The sequence below is a fragment of the Drosophila ananassae genome, chromosome 2L, assembly GCF_017639315.1.
Source record: "Drosophila ananassae strain 14024-0371.13 chromosome 2L, ASM1763931v2, whole genome shotgun sequence".
Classification (NCBI taxonomy): domain Eukaryota; kingdom Metazoa; phylum Arthropoda; class Insecta; order Diptera; family Drosophilidae; genus Drosophila; species Drosophila ananassae.
This window is the reverse complement of record NC_057927.1, coordinates 18,284,329-18,300,944: the sequence shown is the minus strand read 5'-3', so window position 1 is coordinate 18,300,944 and position 16,616 is coordinate 18,284,329. Positions and strand designations below refer to the sequence as shown.

Genomic DNA, 16,616 nt, shown 5'->3' with positions numbered 1-16,616 from the left:
AAGCAGCCGTGCCACATGCCGCCTGCCACATTCCAAAAGCCGCTTGCCACGCCCCCTATCAGATGCAATCTGCCTTCGGCCCATTGACAGCTAATTTCGTTTAATGCGCAGCCCACAAAAAGCCAAAACTGCCCACTGCTGACCAACTGGTAGCCCGTTCCTCTAATTTCGGGGCAAGATTGTTTGGCCAAATCTCCAGGCACACATCAAAAAAGGTTATATGAGTGCGTGAGTGTGTATGGGCTTCGGAGTATTTTCGGATATTTTGGGGCGGAGCCCACACACATTCACATGTTTTTTGCATAAATCAAACAAACAAATCGACATGTAAACAACAATTTTTGCAAATTCAATTGAATTTCGAACTGTGGAAATGAAACGGAGACCATAACCCAAGGAGCAGCCCTGGACCCAGAATCCTTTGGGACTCCAATCCGAGCAATTTTGCCAATCGCACGATACACGTGCAAACAGCCCTAGCAACAACTGCAACAAAGGCACGCACACTCAATTATTTGCTAAAAGCTTATGTAAACGCCTCCGTGTCAGGGGATTTTATTAACTGCTTCTTTTCGGCCCGGCCTATTGAGCCGATGGACTGGCTAAGACCGAATTTAAAACCAACTCCCACACATGGGTCTGCAGACAGCTGGAAATTTGCACACAGATCGCTTGACTTGAAGCAGAGCATCCTAGATAAGAATCTGCAAAACATTCCAGCTGGGATGAAGAGAATTTTCCAACCGGTATTTACCAAAATACGCTCTCTTTGGCTTAAAACCATAAATTCAATAATCGTTACACGGAAGAAAAAGTTTTAACAGATAATTGAACTTACAAAAAATATATTTCTAACGTTTGGAAAATCGATCTTAAGTTGGAAATGCAGTGCCACCTTGAATTTATTTTGAAGAATCTTTTGATATTGATTATGTTGCTGCATCCCAGAACATTGAAAATGGTAATGGGCACACATGCAGAAGAAAACGTACCCTCCATTGCTCTTTCTTTAAAAACTCAAAGCGCAGGGACCCGATTCAAGGTCTGCACAGCTAATGTTGCCCTTCGAGGTTGTATTTTGCCGCACAAAGAAATTGAAAAATGCTCCAGAATGAATCAAAGTGAAAAACGAATATTCGACACAGAGCAGGAGACATGAGGGACTTCACTCGCACTCTGCGATATGCTATATATGCTATATCCTGCATGAGATGTGTGTGCTGCGTCCGCCTAACGAGCGAATCGTGTTCAATAAATATTTACCAGTCAGTCAGAATGGTCCTGGATGGCGGAGGGGAGTGGAAAAACCCTGTCCTATATGCGGGCTAAAGGACTTGCTGCTGGGAGGAAGCGAAAAGGAGACAGTGTTGAGGTGCTCAAAACAGAAGCACTTGGAAAAAAGGCTTTCTTTTAAATGATTCGTTTCATTTTTGTTAATAATACTTTACTTTTTTTTTTGCTTTTCTTAAATAAAAAATTTGCTTAAACAACTTCTACCAAAATACTTTCTATTACATGCCTAGCATTTACATCTTAGTTTTTTCATTAAAATACCTTTCCCAGTGTAGCGGAAAATCCCAATGTTTCGACCTGAACGTCGTCCATCAGTTGCTTGCTTAGCTAATCCCGCGTTCTGGCAGCGCCTTTGCATCTGCATCTATTCGAAATCGCGTCTATGAAATATTCATTCATTTACAGCTCACTCTGGAGAATTGGTTCATGATGTTCTCCGCTGATACTGCCGCTTCTGCTGCTCCTGCTCCTTCAGCTTCCCGAATCCACTGGCATATCCTGCTGCTCCACTCCGCCTCATGCCTCGATTTATGAGCGCCCAGTGTGTGCTTTAATAGTTCGCAGCTGAATTAATTGGCTGCTGCGCCAGCAGCATAAGATGAGCCGGCGATAGATCCGACGCATATATTTACCATATATCTCGCACTTGCCATTAAAATAATTTAATCAAAATGTTGTTCAGCCCACCAGGCGATATTTCGATAGGGGCGGATGGCTGTCTGAAAGATATATCTTTATAGAGCACATGTGCTCCCAGTCCCGGGAATGTTTAAGCGAAGTCTATATATGTTCTTTTGTGGGGGGAGCATAAATTTTAATCAATTCTTTGCTTACTTTTGGTATCTCTTGGCCGCACTTTGCCTTTTTATTTTATTTAAGTCTCAGACTGCTATGCACTTTCATTTTTTTGCGAAAATGTAAAAATGAAGGATAACTTTGTGAAGGGCTTGGTAACATGAAGGTTTTTGTGAACACTGCAAAATATACGAAGGGCCATCCTACGATTTTTAAATTTTGAAGGAAGTCTTCCTTGGCATTGCGTGAAAAAAAGTGGTGTCAAGAAAGTGTATACCATCTTCACTACAGGACAAGCCTTTATTGTGTACTTTTTTACTGAAAACAACTGCAGAAACCAGCTGATTGTAACGAAGGCAGATTAAAACTTATGCCCACACTCAGCGCGGGTCGGGATGTGGTATTTCTTTCGGGACAGGACTGGGACTACGACTTAGAGGAGTTCGTAATGTGAGCTATGCTAGTTTTATGGCAGTCAGCCGGCGAACAGCAAATGGGTTACGGCAACATCGAGTATCCAGTATCCAACATCCAACTCCAACTTCAACACCCGGAGCCCAACGACAATAAAAAATGTAACTAACCGCCGCTGCCCCGGTCGAGGCATTGTAAATGCTTTATGAGCCTTTGGAGTGCCATAATTTTCACTTAATAATCCGTTGAGTAGCTGCCCGTGATTTGTTGCCATCCCGATTCGACCCGATTCCGGCCAGAACAGAACAGAACCGTACAAAATAACACGGAAAAGGACTGAACAAAGCGGAACAACAGTGTAATGAGCTGCGGGAGCGGTGGCCAAAAACAATTTGAAAGTTTTTGCCAAAAACATAATGTGTGGCTAATTTTATTTGTCGCCAATTGGGAGCGATGCCGCCGTCCGCTTGACACACTAATTTATAGTGAGCCCGAGCTTCCAAACACCTGCGACCGCCAGTTAGCATCGTTTTTAGATACTAGCATTATTTCTGGTCCCCAACACCCCACTGGCATGGCGAAATATGGCAAAATAATAATGCCCACACCGCCCACAACAGGGAACAAAAAATATTTAATGACCGAACCGCACATGAAATTGCGCGCATAAACTAATTACCGCGGATAAAGTTTAACAAAGGCAGCCACGAACTGGGTATGTTTGGCAGGTGGTTTCCGTGCACTCTAAAAAAACCTTTTTAAATCGTTTCTGTGGATTGGATAATTTTTATACATTTTTTGTTGATAGCCTTTCAATTATGGAATTTTTTTTTAATTTTTTGAGTGTGACGTTCGATTTAGTTGGAGTCTCGGCTTAACTTCCAGGCAGCCAGCTGCCATTAAGTGGCACTGTGGATTCTGATGCCGACCACCAACTCCCAGCTCCAATGAAGTCCTGCAGCCATCCTGCCAGGCGGCCCTTACATGACGACGCCACCGTTTGTCAGCATTACCGGCATTTACAATATACATATATATATTTTAATATTTTCGGAGCCGCGCCGCACTCTCAGCCATACCAGATTCCTGAATATTGTGTATGTTACTGTGCCAAATTGTTTATGAAAAATTGCGTATGACGACGCCGCTGTTGGCCCATAAATCAAGCCGCTTTGCCCGAGGATTTGGGCCACCAGCTCAACGGGTAGCACGGTGGCTCCGCTCGGTAATTACAATGTAGCCGCCTGTGAACTTAACGATCGGGGTTGGGAGGATGGAAGCCAAACGATTTCGGCCCAGCCAGCCACCCGCTCTGCCCCTGAAGGAAAAGGGTTTTTCTTTGGTCAGCTCGCTTGGTCAGTTGTTGGATATTCACTGTGTTGGGTGTGCGTGTGGGGCGGCATGTTAACAAAAGTGTGAGCCAAGTGGAAAATAACATTAAAAGCGGCCATAACAATAACTAACAAAGACACCAAAAGCAAATGGCAATGCCGAATGGCTGGCTAACTGGCAGAAAGGCCAACGTAGACCACCCTTTTCCCAGCGCTTTTCCGCTTTTCCTGACTCGAGCAGGAGCAGGCCGGCAAAAATTAAATGGCGCGAGAAAATTGCATGGTCGGTGTGGTGCAAAGAGAGAAAAGCCGGTTTACATAATTGCCCTGAGCCAGAAGCCACACTGATATAAAAAAAGTCTTCAAGAAAACTCCAATATATGTTAGAAGATTAGAAAAAAGGAAAATTCATCTTTCCAAAGAAACACACTTTTTTTAAAGAAGAACAAAAAGTCTTCTTAGATGGATTAAATGTTTCATTTTACCTTGTCAGATTCCTGATTTTCATCAGAGCGTTCTAATATATTAGTAAGGGTTCTTGGTAAAGGTTTTTGAAAAAAATATCTCTACCCTTGTGTCCAAGTTTATTAAAAATATTCTGGTATTGCGTTTCAGTGCAGATTCAGCAGAATAGATGCATGAGCCAAAAACAGGGCAGAGTGGAAAGCAATCATTGTCCTTACACATACACCACCACACCGAAGCACAAATACACACACAAAATACAGTGTGGAGGGTATGCGTCCTTGCCCCCTATAACATTTAACTATTTCCTGAAATATATACTCTTTGTCTTGGCCAGCTTTGCGGTGGCATAGTTTTGGTTGCTTCTTGCTTCAGCCGGGGGGCAGTAAGTCACTTTCCCAGAAGCCAGAAACTCAATGGTGCGGCTGATGTTGTAATAAAAGGTCATTTTGCAGAAAGCGATCATAACAGGGAGCCCTCAACGGAGCCGGAATGTTTCGACCGCACCACCACATGAATACATGTGTAAAACTTTGATGGCTGTTGGCAACCCTAAGCCCCGGTTAGCCGAAATGTATGCAACGCATTCAACAAAAATCTAAATTAATTTTAAGCTCCGCTAAGCATTCAAGAGGCCTGCAACGTTTAATTGAACGCAAAATCGGTATTAAGCTTTGCATACTTTGTGGTTCGATTGCGAATTAATGAAAAATTAAAGCGCTAAACTTTTAATTGCATCTAAAATATATGCTTGTGTACTCCCCTCAGACTATTTTTGTGCGGCAAGTATTCAATTTTTCAGCTTAAATTGAAATCATTCAGTAGCTGAAAACATTCTGCAAATTTTGGATTTAAATTTAATATCTTTTTTTAGTTTTTCAGGGCTTAAATTATAAACCATTGATTGGGGGCTTAGGTTTAGTTGTCAGCTTTAAAATAAGCGGAGGGTATCACATAAAAATAAATAGTTGATTTTATATACATTTTCTGCAAAATGGGTAATTTTTGTCTTACCTTAATCTTTTTAGATTTTTCTTTGATCCTTATTTACCTTTAGTTGTAGATTGACCCTATTTATTGCCCAGATACCCAAGAAAACACGGCAATTTGATTATAAACTATTTACTACTTAGGCCTAGGATATTCCGATTGTTCCTTACTGGTGACTACAGTTAACTGGGCTTACAACTACGGAGATGTACAGAGGACTCTTCAGCTCAGATTGGCTCAGCAGTTGTGGCACTTGACCAGGCCCACCTCGTCGCAGTTCATGCACTTGAGGGCCACGAACTCGGCGGTGAAGTGGTTGCGGTGCACGGACTTCTTCGACCCGTTGCAGGAGGGGCAGGGCAGCAGACGGTAGCCGCCGCAGGTCTGGCAGGTGAGCGTACTGGCAATGGACTTGTAGGGCTTCAGCAGCTGCCGCAGTTCACCGGACTCGTTCAGCCGCTCCACGGTCTCCGCGTCCCCGATGTGCTGGCCCTCGACGTAGAGCTGTGGCACCCGGACCTGGGCGGTCTGCATCCGCTGGCGCATCTCCGCCTGGTACTCCACGCTCATGAAGACGTCCCGCTCCTCGAACTTGACCAGCAGCGTTCGTAGGATCTGCTTCACGTTGGCACATTTCGTGTAGGTGTCCCGGATGATGCCCATACTGGTGGTGTACAGCACCACCTTGCCCAGGTCTTTCTCCTTGAAGTTCTGTGGGTGAAAACGGAGGGGAGAGACAGAAACCACAGATTAGTTCGAGTTCTGGTTTGGTGGCCAGAAAGCAGGCCACCGAAAACTGGAAATTGGCACAGCATTCGCCACACAGCGCGGATTTCTGAGCTTGTCACGGTCTGACCAGAACGGCAATGCCAAATCGAGTCTCCACCAGCTGAGGATGAAGGCCAACCAGAAACAAAGGCTATATCGGAAGCAAATATGCAGCTATGTCACAAGATCGAGGCTCTTTCATTCGAACAATCGCTCACATAAAAAATAATCAATACGATTTTGAATTTATATTTAGCGCTAAGTATAAGACATTTATTTTGGTATCTATTGTTGTGTTAAATCGAGGTATAATTATTCCGAACAGGAAAGGCATACAATTTTCTTGAAAAGAAAAGCCGTTAACTTTTTAGCAGTAAACTGACATTGAAATCTCAGTTTAGCCGCCAATTTAATGTCAGTTTCTGTACACAACGATAGAATCAGGTCTTGGCCAAAAAAATAGTAAAAATGAAAATTGGAAATGGTATTCGGTTGCCGAAAACTGGTTGGAAACTTCACTTGGATCTGCGGCTTGTGGAAAACCTCAGCCACTCTCTGCCAGATTGCCGAGTTCGTTAGCTCGGAGTCACGTAACCGGGCAACTCTGCATGTCACTCAAAATCCTATTAATCAATACAATTAAGCAATAATAGGAAAACTGCTAGGCAATCGACAGCGCCAGCAACGAAACGGGCACAGATATAAAGAGACAGCCACACAATGAAAACCTGGAATGTTTTCCCGACAATTTATGATGTCTTATTTTGTAAGTCCGAACCGGTTCAGCTGGGGGTTCGCTCATTTCATTTGACAATTAACATTTCCGTTAGTTGGCCAACTTTGGTGGCGTCTGCTTTGGCTAATGAACCAAGTCCGACCGATACGATGCGATATGATCCCCCCACCATGTGATGTCTAGCAAGTATCATTTTGTGCACCGAAAAAAATATGGTGGTGGATTTGGAAAGCTTGACCAATAGGTACTCTATGAGGTGTCGATGTGACATATTTTTTTATAAAACCATAAATCCTATCCAAAGTTAGCTCCATTGATATTGAAATTCATGATAAAAATATAAAAGTAAAATCTATTTGTAACCTTACGGTACTATCTTGAATAGTCATAACATCTTGAAAATTTATTAGTTTTTCTTTTGTGCATGGCTCGAAGCATCTTGAAACCGGTACGTCCAGAATTTGCATTGCAATGGAAAGACTGAAAATTAATAAGCTGGCCACGGCTGGGTAATGAGAAGTGGATGGAGATATACACAAAGACGGGCATTCCGCAGGAGATGCAGCTGGGGGCTGGTGTCGTTGTCAACGATAAACGACAAAAGCGAGAAAAATATTTCACGACACAGCCGAAGAAAAGTTCAAAGCCACGCAGCACGAACCAAATAGACAATAAACAAGCAGGCGAAACAAACAAACAACAAACGAGCTGCGGTCAAATGGAAAGTCAACTCCAGCCTCAGCATTAGCTTCAACTTCAACTGCAGCTTCAGCGACAGCTTGCGATTGAGATTGAGCTCCGAGCTCCATCTCGAAGTGAACGTCGGCGAGGAGCTGTTTTTCCAATTCAATTCAACAGAAAAAGAAAAGCCTCAATCCAGCCGAGCCAGCAAGGCAACTAGCGAAGCTAATAAAGCACCTAACCGCCAAGTGGCACCTCATCTGTCAGTGGTTCAATGTCAACTCGGCTGATGTTGATAATTTGCATTGCCAAAAACATAAACACGCCGCCAATTAACAATTACCACACGTGATTTGCACGGTTGACCTCAGCGCGACTTTTGTCACAGCATCAGCATCTGCAGCACCAGCAACAGCAGCAGCAATAGCAGCCACAAAACAGCAGCAACAACTGCTACATATAAGTGGACAAAAGAGAAAGCAGGTCACTTGTATGGCCAAGAGCCAGTGGTAGAGTGATTGCCAATCGAAGAGTTGGGCAACAGCCATCGAGATGGAGGCTAATACCAAACCAGCTGCGATGTTGCTGATGCTTCTCGAAGGTGACAAAGTGAGTTGTGGGTTTTCTGAACGGCCAGCAGATTTGTTGGCCAGCACCACCAATTTACGGCCAGCCATCAAAAAATTTGGTGAATGCTCTAATTATAGCTTCCAGCAATGCGCTGAACTCTAAAGCTCAAAGGGCTGCAGAGAAGAAAAATAAAAAATGAAATAACCAAAACAAAACAATGCCCAGACAAGCAACATTTTCACTTTCGATTTTTATTGCTCTGCATACTGCTGGCTGCATTATAATTAGCAGCATCTCACTTTCCTCATTGTGAGTCTTGAATGCTTCCTCCATCTCTCAGTCTAATTTGCATGCGGCCCGCTATATGGCCATAAAACATTTCTATTCAGTTAGCATCCACTTAATGTATGTATGGTGATCCGTTGTGTTTCTAGTCCGTAGATCTGAGCCAGACCGCGCCAGGCCAAGCCAAGCCGGGTATCATTCCATCAATTCATCAGGTTCGGCTCTGTGGCTCAGAAAGTGAAAAGCAGAGGCAAACGAAACAATTAAAGTGATCTAAAATCTGCTCATTAAATTAGATAAAGGGAAATTTCTAAGTCTTGAAATGGGAGCGGAGCACTAATAAAAATTAAAAAGCATAAAAAAACAATACAAAACCCGAAATTGTTTTTGGTATTTTTGGACCAGACCAGACCAGATTTCTACTGTAGTCACGGTTGATAAAGGCAAAACGGGGAAAAGTGAGCAAATGGGCGGAAAAACGGTTCAATGATAGATAATCCATCAAATGGAGACTGGTTTTCGACTCATAAATGGGGTTCACACTGTTGAAAGGCTCGAAACCGATAGCAACTATTTGGTAACCCTAATTGGGGTTATCATTTGGCATCGGAAATTCCTAATGGCAGTAATTCCGATAATTTGTGACATTATAGTGCGAAGCGTTGACTTTGAAGGTGATTTACTACCGAGTCCAAATACTAGAAAGCTCTCTTCATATGTGCGGCTGCCAGTTCGTTAAATCGAAAAACTAGAAAGTCAATAGTCATAAATCAAGTAGTGGTATTGTAAAGTTTCCGTAATTTTTTCATAATTCACTCAACGCAATACCATACTACTAGCAAGCATAAAAAACTTGCTGAATGCTAAAGCATTGGGCTTTTGGACCAATCTCCAAAATATATGGTAGATGGTTTTTAGTCAAGATCTATCCGATTACATGGTGAAATTTTGCTAAAGAATGTTAACAGAGTCTGGGTTATAAATCAGTTTGGTGTCAATTTCAGCGATTTATCAAATGGTTATCAAATCAAAATACTATAAAGCTCCTACATCAATGGGGGGGATATTATGCTGATTTATCAAATGAATTAATTATCCAAACAGAGATCGCATTATTGAAACTAGTTCCGAGAACCCGCCTCGGAAAAGAAAAGAAACTATTACAAATCGCGCTTTTACGATGACAATTTCACAAAGCCCCGTTGTCTCCGCGGAATAAGCCGTTCTTTTTATTTACTTTCCAGCTCCCAAGCTCGCCTGCTCCCAGATCCCAGCCCCCTGCCTCTAACTGCTCGACATTAACTGCGATTAGTCGTGTCAATCCAGCGCACCCAAAACGAAAACCAAAACCCCGAATTACTGGCAACATGAGATGCATGAGAGGAAAACAAAAACGAGAAAACCAATTTCGGCTAAGACGATATCTGGCATTAGCCGTCCGAGCTATCTGAGCAAGTTGTAAACGCGCGCTAAGCGCATACAAAGCGACATCGGCGGCGACAAAATAAGCCACTTAACGGTTTCCATTATAATTGAAGAAGAAACCGACTCAGTTGGGTGGGGACTGCGGACAGGGACCTGGGCGAAAAGGGGGAAACCGCGAGCGGTTCATTAGATTACGGGCACTCCAATACGCCAATACTTGAATACTGGAAATGTGAAAGATATTGAAACCCCAGCCAAGCAGCCGCCACAATTGTTGCCCAGCACTTTCTCCGGCAAGTTGGGACGAAATGCAGACAATTGGACAAGACAAGATGCTCGCGCGCGCCGAGGGAATTGCATAATTTGGAAGGCAAGGCAGTTCAGGTGACTCAACCACCTGCCGGTGGAAGCGATGGCTCTGAAGACGCCCAGCAGCGTGGGAACTGAATTGCCATCAATAACTGAATATTCATATCGGAATTTACAGACGCGGCGAAAACTATGGCAGGCTGGGTTGTGTTCAATGTTTTTCAACTAAGAGTTGATATTTTGTTAAGAAATATTTCTTTTTTTTAAGCTCATTTCTTTCTTTCCCTCTAAGAAATTGTGCTTTATACGTCACTTTCGGATCTTTCCTTAGGTTTTAGTGTTTTTCTCAAAAGTAATTTCAAATCATAGATACAATAAGTTTATTGTTAAAACTAAAAAAGCACAATTTCTTAGAGGGAAAGAAAGAAATGAGCTTAAACCTAAGGAAAGATCCTGACAAAGTCTTAGAACCCTTATTTCATAATTTAATAAATCGAACTCTTTATAAACATTTCTTTATCTTTTTTTTTTAAAAAAGGGCTTGCAAAAAATATGTTCTTCTATAATATACAGAGAAATTTTAGTATCAAATATCATTTTTTCATCCGATTCTGTTTTTGCATCTTCATCTTCAAAAAAAAAGTCTTTACGTGAATTTATGGATTTCTTCCAGAAAGAATATGCAAATTAGAACTTCAAAATTCCTATGAAGTGCAATTAATAAGAAACCCGTAACTGCTTCCCCAACTCACCTTGGCATTCGGCTGCTGCTGGAGTTGCAAGAACGTGGCTATTCCATTGCGCACACGGTTCTTGACGCCCCGCACGGTCCCCTTGGCGGATCGGATGGTGGACTGGGTGGAACTGGCTCCGCACCGCACATCCCGGTATCCGGCGAAAAGATCTGCCTGCTCCGTTAGACTCCCGTTCTCCGACCCCTCTCCCCGATGGGAATCCGTGTCGCCCCCGTTTCGCGAGAAGCCGCCAAAGTTCTCGTGCTCGTTAATGTGAAAGCTGTAGTATTGGTCGTCTGCATACTTGTAGTTGATGTTGCTGCTGCTGCGGCCACTATTGCCAATGGTGGTGGCTGGCAGAGATTGAGCCGTGGCCTCAATGCTGTCCAGCGACTCCTCACCGGTTTGCACAAAGTTGGCCCGCTCGACGGCCGCCCGGAGCTCTTCGATTTTCTCCTCACTCAGCGACTCGCGGGTCAGGCGGGTCTCCTTCAACTTTTTTTCCTCCTTCGGGGAATATTGAACCACGTACTCCGAGCTGCGGCGATCGCGAATGTCCCGCAGAAGGCTGTCGGGCAGGAGGGAGCCCAGGACCCGGAGGGACTTTTGTCGCTGCCGCTGACCGCTCGGTTGGGAGGCCGACTGGCGGACGTACTCCGTAGAGTCGCTGCCCAAGGAGGAGGGACCGCTCTCCTCGCTGTCGTCCGGCTTGGCCGGGGGGCCGTTGCTCTCCAGGTCACTGCCGTTGCCACTGTCAGCGGTCTCGCATTGGGCGGAGTACTGCTGGTACTGGTCCATGAAACAGTTTCCCGGCTTGCTGCCCTTGTTAACGGGGGGCGTGGCCAGCACCATTGCTTCCTAATTTTCTAATTCACCGAGTTTGTTAACTTTAGCCAAAGCCGAAAGCTGGCTGTCTGTCTGTGGTTTATGATCTGCGTTTTTGGCCCAGGAAAATGCAAGCGTTCAATGACTCTGACGGCCGTTGCACCCGAGAAGTCGCATGTCTTTATGCTTCAGCTCTCGTCGTTAGACTGGCCCGACTTTTTCTGGCCACAAAGCCAAGTTGGAGCCAAGATCGCTCCGCTTGACTCTCTCGCTCCATCTTCTCTTTGAGCCACTTCATTCAGCGCTCAGTTGAGTTGTGTGATTCAGCAACTCCGTGGCTTTCTTTCGGCCAGATTGCACCTTCGCTGCGCGTTATTAGATTTTGTAATTTTAGCACCCGTTTCTTCGGCTCAAATTGTTTGTCATTAGCATCGTAGAATGGCAAGGGGAGCCGCTGCTGGTTGCTGGCTGCTGGCCGCCTCGCAAAATTAACAATTGGCCTACTCGGATGGGTTTTGCTGGAAATGGGGAGCAGGTGCCAGAGCCAACATGATGCCTGCGCGTGACTGTGACGTTATGCCAAGTCTATTTCCAGATTATCCACAGCAGATAGAACCGCAAGAACACAAATTAGCTGAGACCCCGGCAGCGCCTTCTGTAATAATTAAATAATATCCGCATCTTGATGGAACTTGACCCACAAGCATCTTCGATTAGCGGTTCTTGGTTAATGCTTTCGAGTCGTGAAGATTGAAAAGAGATTCAAGTAAACTGAAAAGTAATAGAATAGCAAAAGAATACTCGGCCCTTGATGGCCTTAATGCTGCGAGTATCATTTTGATTTTATCATCAGAGAATTCAATAAACATCGTCATATGCATGTTCACTTTAAATCCGATTATATGTACTACATATAGCGTGTAGTTAAATGAAGAAGAACATGAAATTTAATCAGAACACAATGATTATTTTAGGAAGTAATGTGAAAGATCATCTTTAAACATGCGTGAGAGTTTGTAGACATTTTTACTGAATGAGTGGCAGACTTTATTTTTGTCCATTATTTCTTTTACAACTTCCTTTTCTGATAGTGCCAAAAAATGCACAATAACTCATTCATAAAAGTGATTATTGATAAGCTTTCAATATTAATGTGAAGAGTTCGGTAATGGAAAAATGGCAGAGGATTATCAATTCGATGGAGAGCGGAAAAGATATTGGTTGAGCAACGACTGTGTCTCCACAATCAATGCAAATTCTGTGCTGGGTCTTATCTGAGCGCATTACCGAAATCCGTCGAATATCACGTAGCCGCCAATCCGCCGGAGACGCTTAGTTTCTCATCTAATTGACGCGCCGTCCGACGCTATCAATAGAGAGAATCCGGACAATCGAAGCATCTATCGAGCTGTGACAAATTTTCGCAGAATGCCGATGCCAAGCGTGTTTATCGCGCGATGTGATGTCTGCAGAATTTGGGTGCGATAATATCATCATCGCATAACCATTTAGCGAAGAGCTATGACTATGTCAGATGGCAGAGCGTGCCCCCAGATGGCAATATAAAAGGCCCAAATGCATCTCGGGTTGCATTGAGTTTCGGTGTCTCAGAACTGCAAGAACATGGCCGGGCGTTGTGTAGTGCTACTCAGTCTTTACTTTGGAATATTGTGTCAGATATTGGCTTTCTCCGCTGCCCAAGATCAGGTGGTCCAGGCTTGCTCCAACGATGATGTGCCCATGTGTGCCCAAAGTACTGCCAATGGAATGAACTTTCTTTTTAGAAACGAATGTGATTTAAGGAAGGCCCAGCGCAGCAACCTAATGGGTGCCCCGATTTGTAAGTAGCTTAATGTTAAGGTACTTGTGGATATTTTGGTAATTAATATAAATGATACCTGCAGATGAAGTATCTCTTCGAAACTGCTTTCCCAACTGTGAATTCGAGTGCAGCACCCGGCAAAGACCAGTTTGTGGAGTTAGCTCGCAAACAGGCCATCGCAGGACCTTTAAAAGCCGTTGCGAAATGATACGTACATCGTGCTTATCTGGATCTGAATGGTTGGTCCAACAATGGGGAGTGTGCCCCAAAGAAAATAGTTTGCCCCAAAACAGCCAGAAGCCGCTGCAACCCGTGCGCTGCACCAAAATCTATCGTCCTGTCTGCGCCATGTATGCCGGAGTCAAGTCCACCTTTTCTAATGAGTGCCTAGTAAATGCTGAAAATGTCAAGACACAGAGAAGTGAGTTGCCCTTTGAGAGCAATTTATGATGATATAATTATTAAATTTTGGTCTCATAATTAATAGATTGGCGCATCGTTTCCCAAGGTCTTTGTGGCGAAGACAGCCTTAAAATGAAACAGAGCTACAAACAAAAACCCCAGACAAAACCAAAAGTAGATGCTGATCGCACAAAGCGCAGTAACAAGTACAAAAACAATCGGCTTAGCCAAAGTGATGATTTCCAGATTCCGGAGGATGCTGTCCAAATCTATGCCCCATCCACGTTCCACACACAATTCATCAGCCAGACAGGAGCTATGGAAAAGAGTTATTCCCTACCCGCTCGAAAGCCCTACGTTGTTTCGCCTCAAAAACCAAAGGTTCGAAAGGTTTATGGCAGTAGAAATTCAAAAAATCCTGTGAAATCATGTGTGTTTGGAAATGATCCCATTTGTGGGACTTTTAAAAGCCAGAGGCGTACGTTCTCTAGTGTTTGCGACCTGATGGAATACAGCCAGAGATTTGGAAACGGTAATAGACAAAATAAGTTCTATAAATTCTAGTATCCTAATATTAAATTTACATTTTTCTAATAGCATGGACCATTTCGCATGACGGAGCTTGCCGGCAATGTGATAAGCCTTGCCCCACTGTAATTCAACCCATTTGTGCCACAAGGAACGGCTTCAACCACACTATTATTAACGAGTGCTACCTGGAGCGAGTGCGTTGCAAGGATCCAGCAAGTAGTAAGTTTAGGCTGATTCAAAAAAAATACATTATACAATTTAAAATTCAATACAATATAATTCTTACAGTTTGGAAATTAGTTCATAAAGGCGAGTGCCCGATGCCACTTGGAAATAAGCCCCAAGGAATACACACCAAGAAAATTAAGCCCTTGTCCGTGGTGCCTGTAGTTTTATATGGGAAAAACATATTTCGGCAATCAAGCACTGAAAAAACCAACTTAAAGAAAGTTGCAACAACTAAAAAAATTACAACGACTCATAAGCCACAGCACCACCTGAAAAGTACCACCATAAAAACCCCATTACCATCCCTGGAGCCAAATAACCGAAAGATTCGAAAAATAGAGCTCTCGGGATTTACGAATTTTTCGGGATCAAAACTTTCAAATTATGTTAAATCCGATGAAGATGCGTTCTGGTCTTCCAACGATAATTGGCTGATTGGAAAAACCCTCGACAATGTTAATGGTTTTTTCAATAAAAAACCAGCTAGTTTCAAGAAGACTTATGTGGAAAAGAAACCTCCGAGCTATAAACACTTTACAAACACTGTTAGAGCTCCTTTAACCACCAGCACCACTACAACTGTGGCTCCACCACCACAGTTGCCAGTTTTCGTGAGCTTTTCCTCGCCGGAGTTACTTGACCTGGACTTTGACAATAAGCCGACCATTTTCGGGGATGATGATGCCCAGCTTCTGCAGATGCTGACCACCAAAATGACCACCACTACCACCTCCGCCACACCCGTTCCCAGCACCACTCAACCGAGCACCACCGAACTAGCAACTAGTATTGGGACAACGGAAGCGACCACTTACCCGGAGGATACTACCTCAGTTGCAGTGGAAATAACCAGCGAGGATTCCTTGGGCTTTACTGATCCGGAAACCACGGAGGAAGTATTAATTAGCTCCACCACAGATGCACCACCTCAGACCACTACAGAACCTGAGGAGCTGTATAGTCAAACCACAGATGGTACGGAGACGCCAACCACAACCTCGGCCACCGAGCTGTCGAGTTCCACACAGAATGCGGACTACACGGCGGATGAGCTATCTGCCGAGACCAGTGGCCAGACTTCCATTTACGGACTGGACAAAAACTCGTTGATAATGCGACTGCTACGTGCCAGAAGTAGTCAAAATGTTCTAATTTAATTTGTTTTTATTTCACTTAAGTTTATTAAGCTACTTCTACATAAATAAATAAATTAAAATAATACTGTTTAGAAAATTACAAGCGTGTAGAATTCTTTATTTGAGTTAAAAAGGTAAATAATAATTTATATCAATATATATCATAAACTTAAATTATTTTCTATATATTAAAATTTTTGACACAATAAACTAAAAGCGCCGCCTAGTGTTTGACAATAGAACTCCAGTAGCCGATATATCGGCTAGTGTATCTTACACGAAACATGGCCAGTAGCTACTTGGGAGAGGTTGTGAAATTGGCTAAGACGTTAACGTGTAAAAATATCCCATGGATTTTGGTCAAGAAAAATGGACTGAAAAATGGTGGGGGCGGCCATTTGCTTCCAAGCTGCCTGTTTCTGCTCAGCTTGGAGTGCGAGGATATTGCCATGAACTTGCTAGTGCCTAATATCACGAATAGTTTCAAGGGAACATTTTCAAGAGCTTTGAGTGCAAATCAGAAATACTGCCGCCGATTTAGTTATCCGAAGAAGAGGGTGACGAGGTAAAGCTTATCTTTTATATTATCTATGCTTATCCTTCATACAGATTCTTCCAGTCGCACTTCGAATAAGAAAGTTCTTTTCAGCAGTGGCCATTGCCTCCATTGTGCTCCCCGTTGTGCAATTTGTAGTAAATCGACCTATTTTCTCTTCGATCCGTCAATAAGCTGTAACGGAAAAAAAATGAAATAAAAGTTTTTTAATTTTAAAACTTAAAAATTATCTTATTATCTTATCTTATCTCTATCGTGTATATTTGTAATTTATTTCATTTTTTCAAAGGACGAACCTTTTTCTTGAACCATTTTGGCAT

At 43.3% G+C, this 16,616-nt stretch overlaps 2 protein-coding genes across 3 annotated transcripts; one reads left to right on the top strand and one right to left on the bottom strand.

Annotated features, from left to right (window-relative positions):
* Positions 1-5,405: 5,405 nt before the first annotated feature.
* LOC6501397 (glutaredoxin domain-containing cysteine-rich protein CG31559) lies at positions 5,406-11,860 on the bottom strand. Of its 2 annotated transcripts, none has more exons than XM_001955138.4 (2): positions 10,815-11,859; positions 5,406-5,999 (listed from the first exon to the last, which is right to left on the bottom strand). In XM_001955138.4, the coding sequence occupies exons 1-2, from the start codon at positions 11,646-11,648 to the stop codon at positions 5,526-5,528; spliced, it is 1,308 nt and encodes a 435-aa protein (XP_001955174.1). In that variant the 5' UTR covers positions 11,649-11,859; the 3' UTR covers positions 5,406-5,525. The 2 variants fall into 2 exon arrangements, with proteins under 2 accessions (XP_001955174.1, XP_044571491.1); XM_044715556.1 differs by lacking the exon at positions 5,406-5,999 and adding an exon at positions 6,576-8,551 and having other exon boundaries at positions 10,815-11,860.
* Positions 11,861-13,208: 1,348 nt separating this feature from the next.
* On the top strand, positions 13,209-15,828 carry LOC6499166. Its single transcript, XM_001955137.4, has 5 exons — positions 13,209-13,461; positions 13,526-13,864; positions 13,931-14,377; positions 14,443-14,595; positions 14,665-15,828. The coding sequence occupies exons 1-5, from the start codon at positions 13,245-13,247 to the stop codon at positions 15,759-15,761; spliced, it is 2,253 nt and encodes a 750-aa protein (XP_001955173.1). The 5' UTR covers positions 13,209-13,244; the 3' UTR covers positions 15,762-15,828.
* Positions 15,829-16,616: the final 788 nt, after the last annotated feature.

Excerpts from the sequence above, each read along its gene's own strand:
- LOC6501397 (XM_001955138.4), bottom strand. The coding sequence starts at position 11,648 with ATGGTGCTGGCCACGCCCCCCGTTAACAAGGGCAGCAAGCCGGGAAAC. Across the intron at positions 6,000-10,814 it reads AGCAGCAGCCGAATGCCAAG|AACTTCAAGGAGAAAGACCT; the intron begins GTGAGTTGGGGA and ends TTTCACCCACAG.
- LOC6499166 (XM_001955137.4), top strand. The coding sequence starts at position 13,245 with ATGGCCGGGCGTTGTGTAGTGCTACTCAGTCTTTACTTTGGAATATTG. Across the intron at positions 13,462-13,525 it reads CCTAATGGGTGCCCCGATTT|ATGAAGTATCTCTTCGAAAC; the intron begins GTAAGTAGCTTA and ends TGATACCTGCAG. Across the intron at positions 14,378-14,442 it reads CAGCCAGAGATTTGGAAACG|CATGGACCATTTCGCATGAC; the intron begins GTAATAGACAAA and ends TTTTTCTAATAG.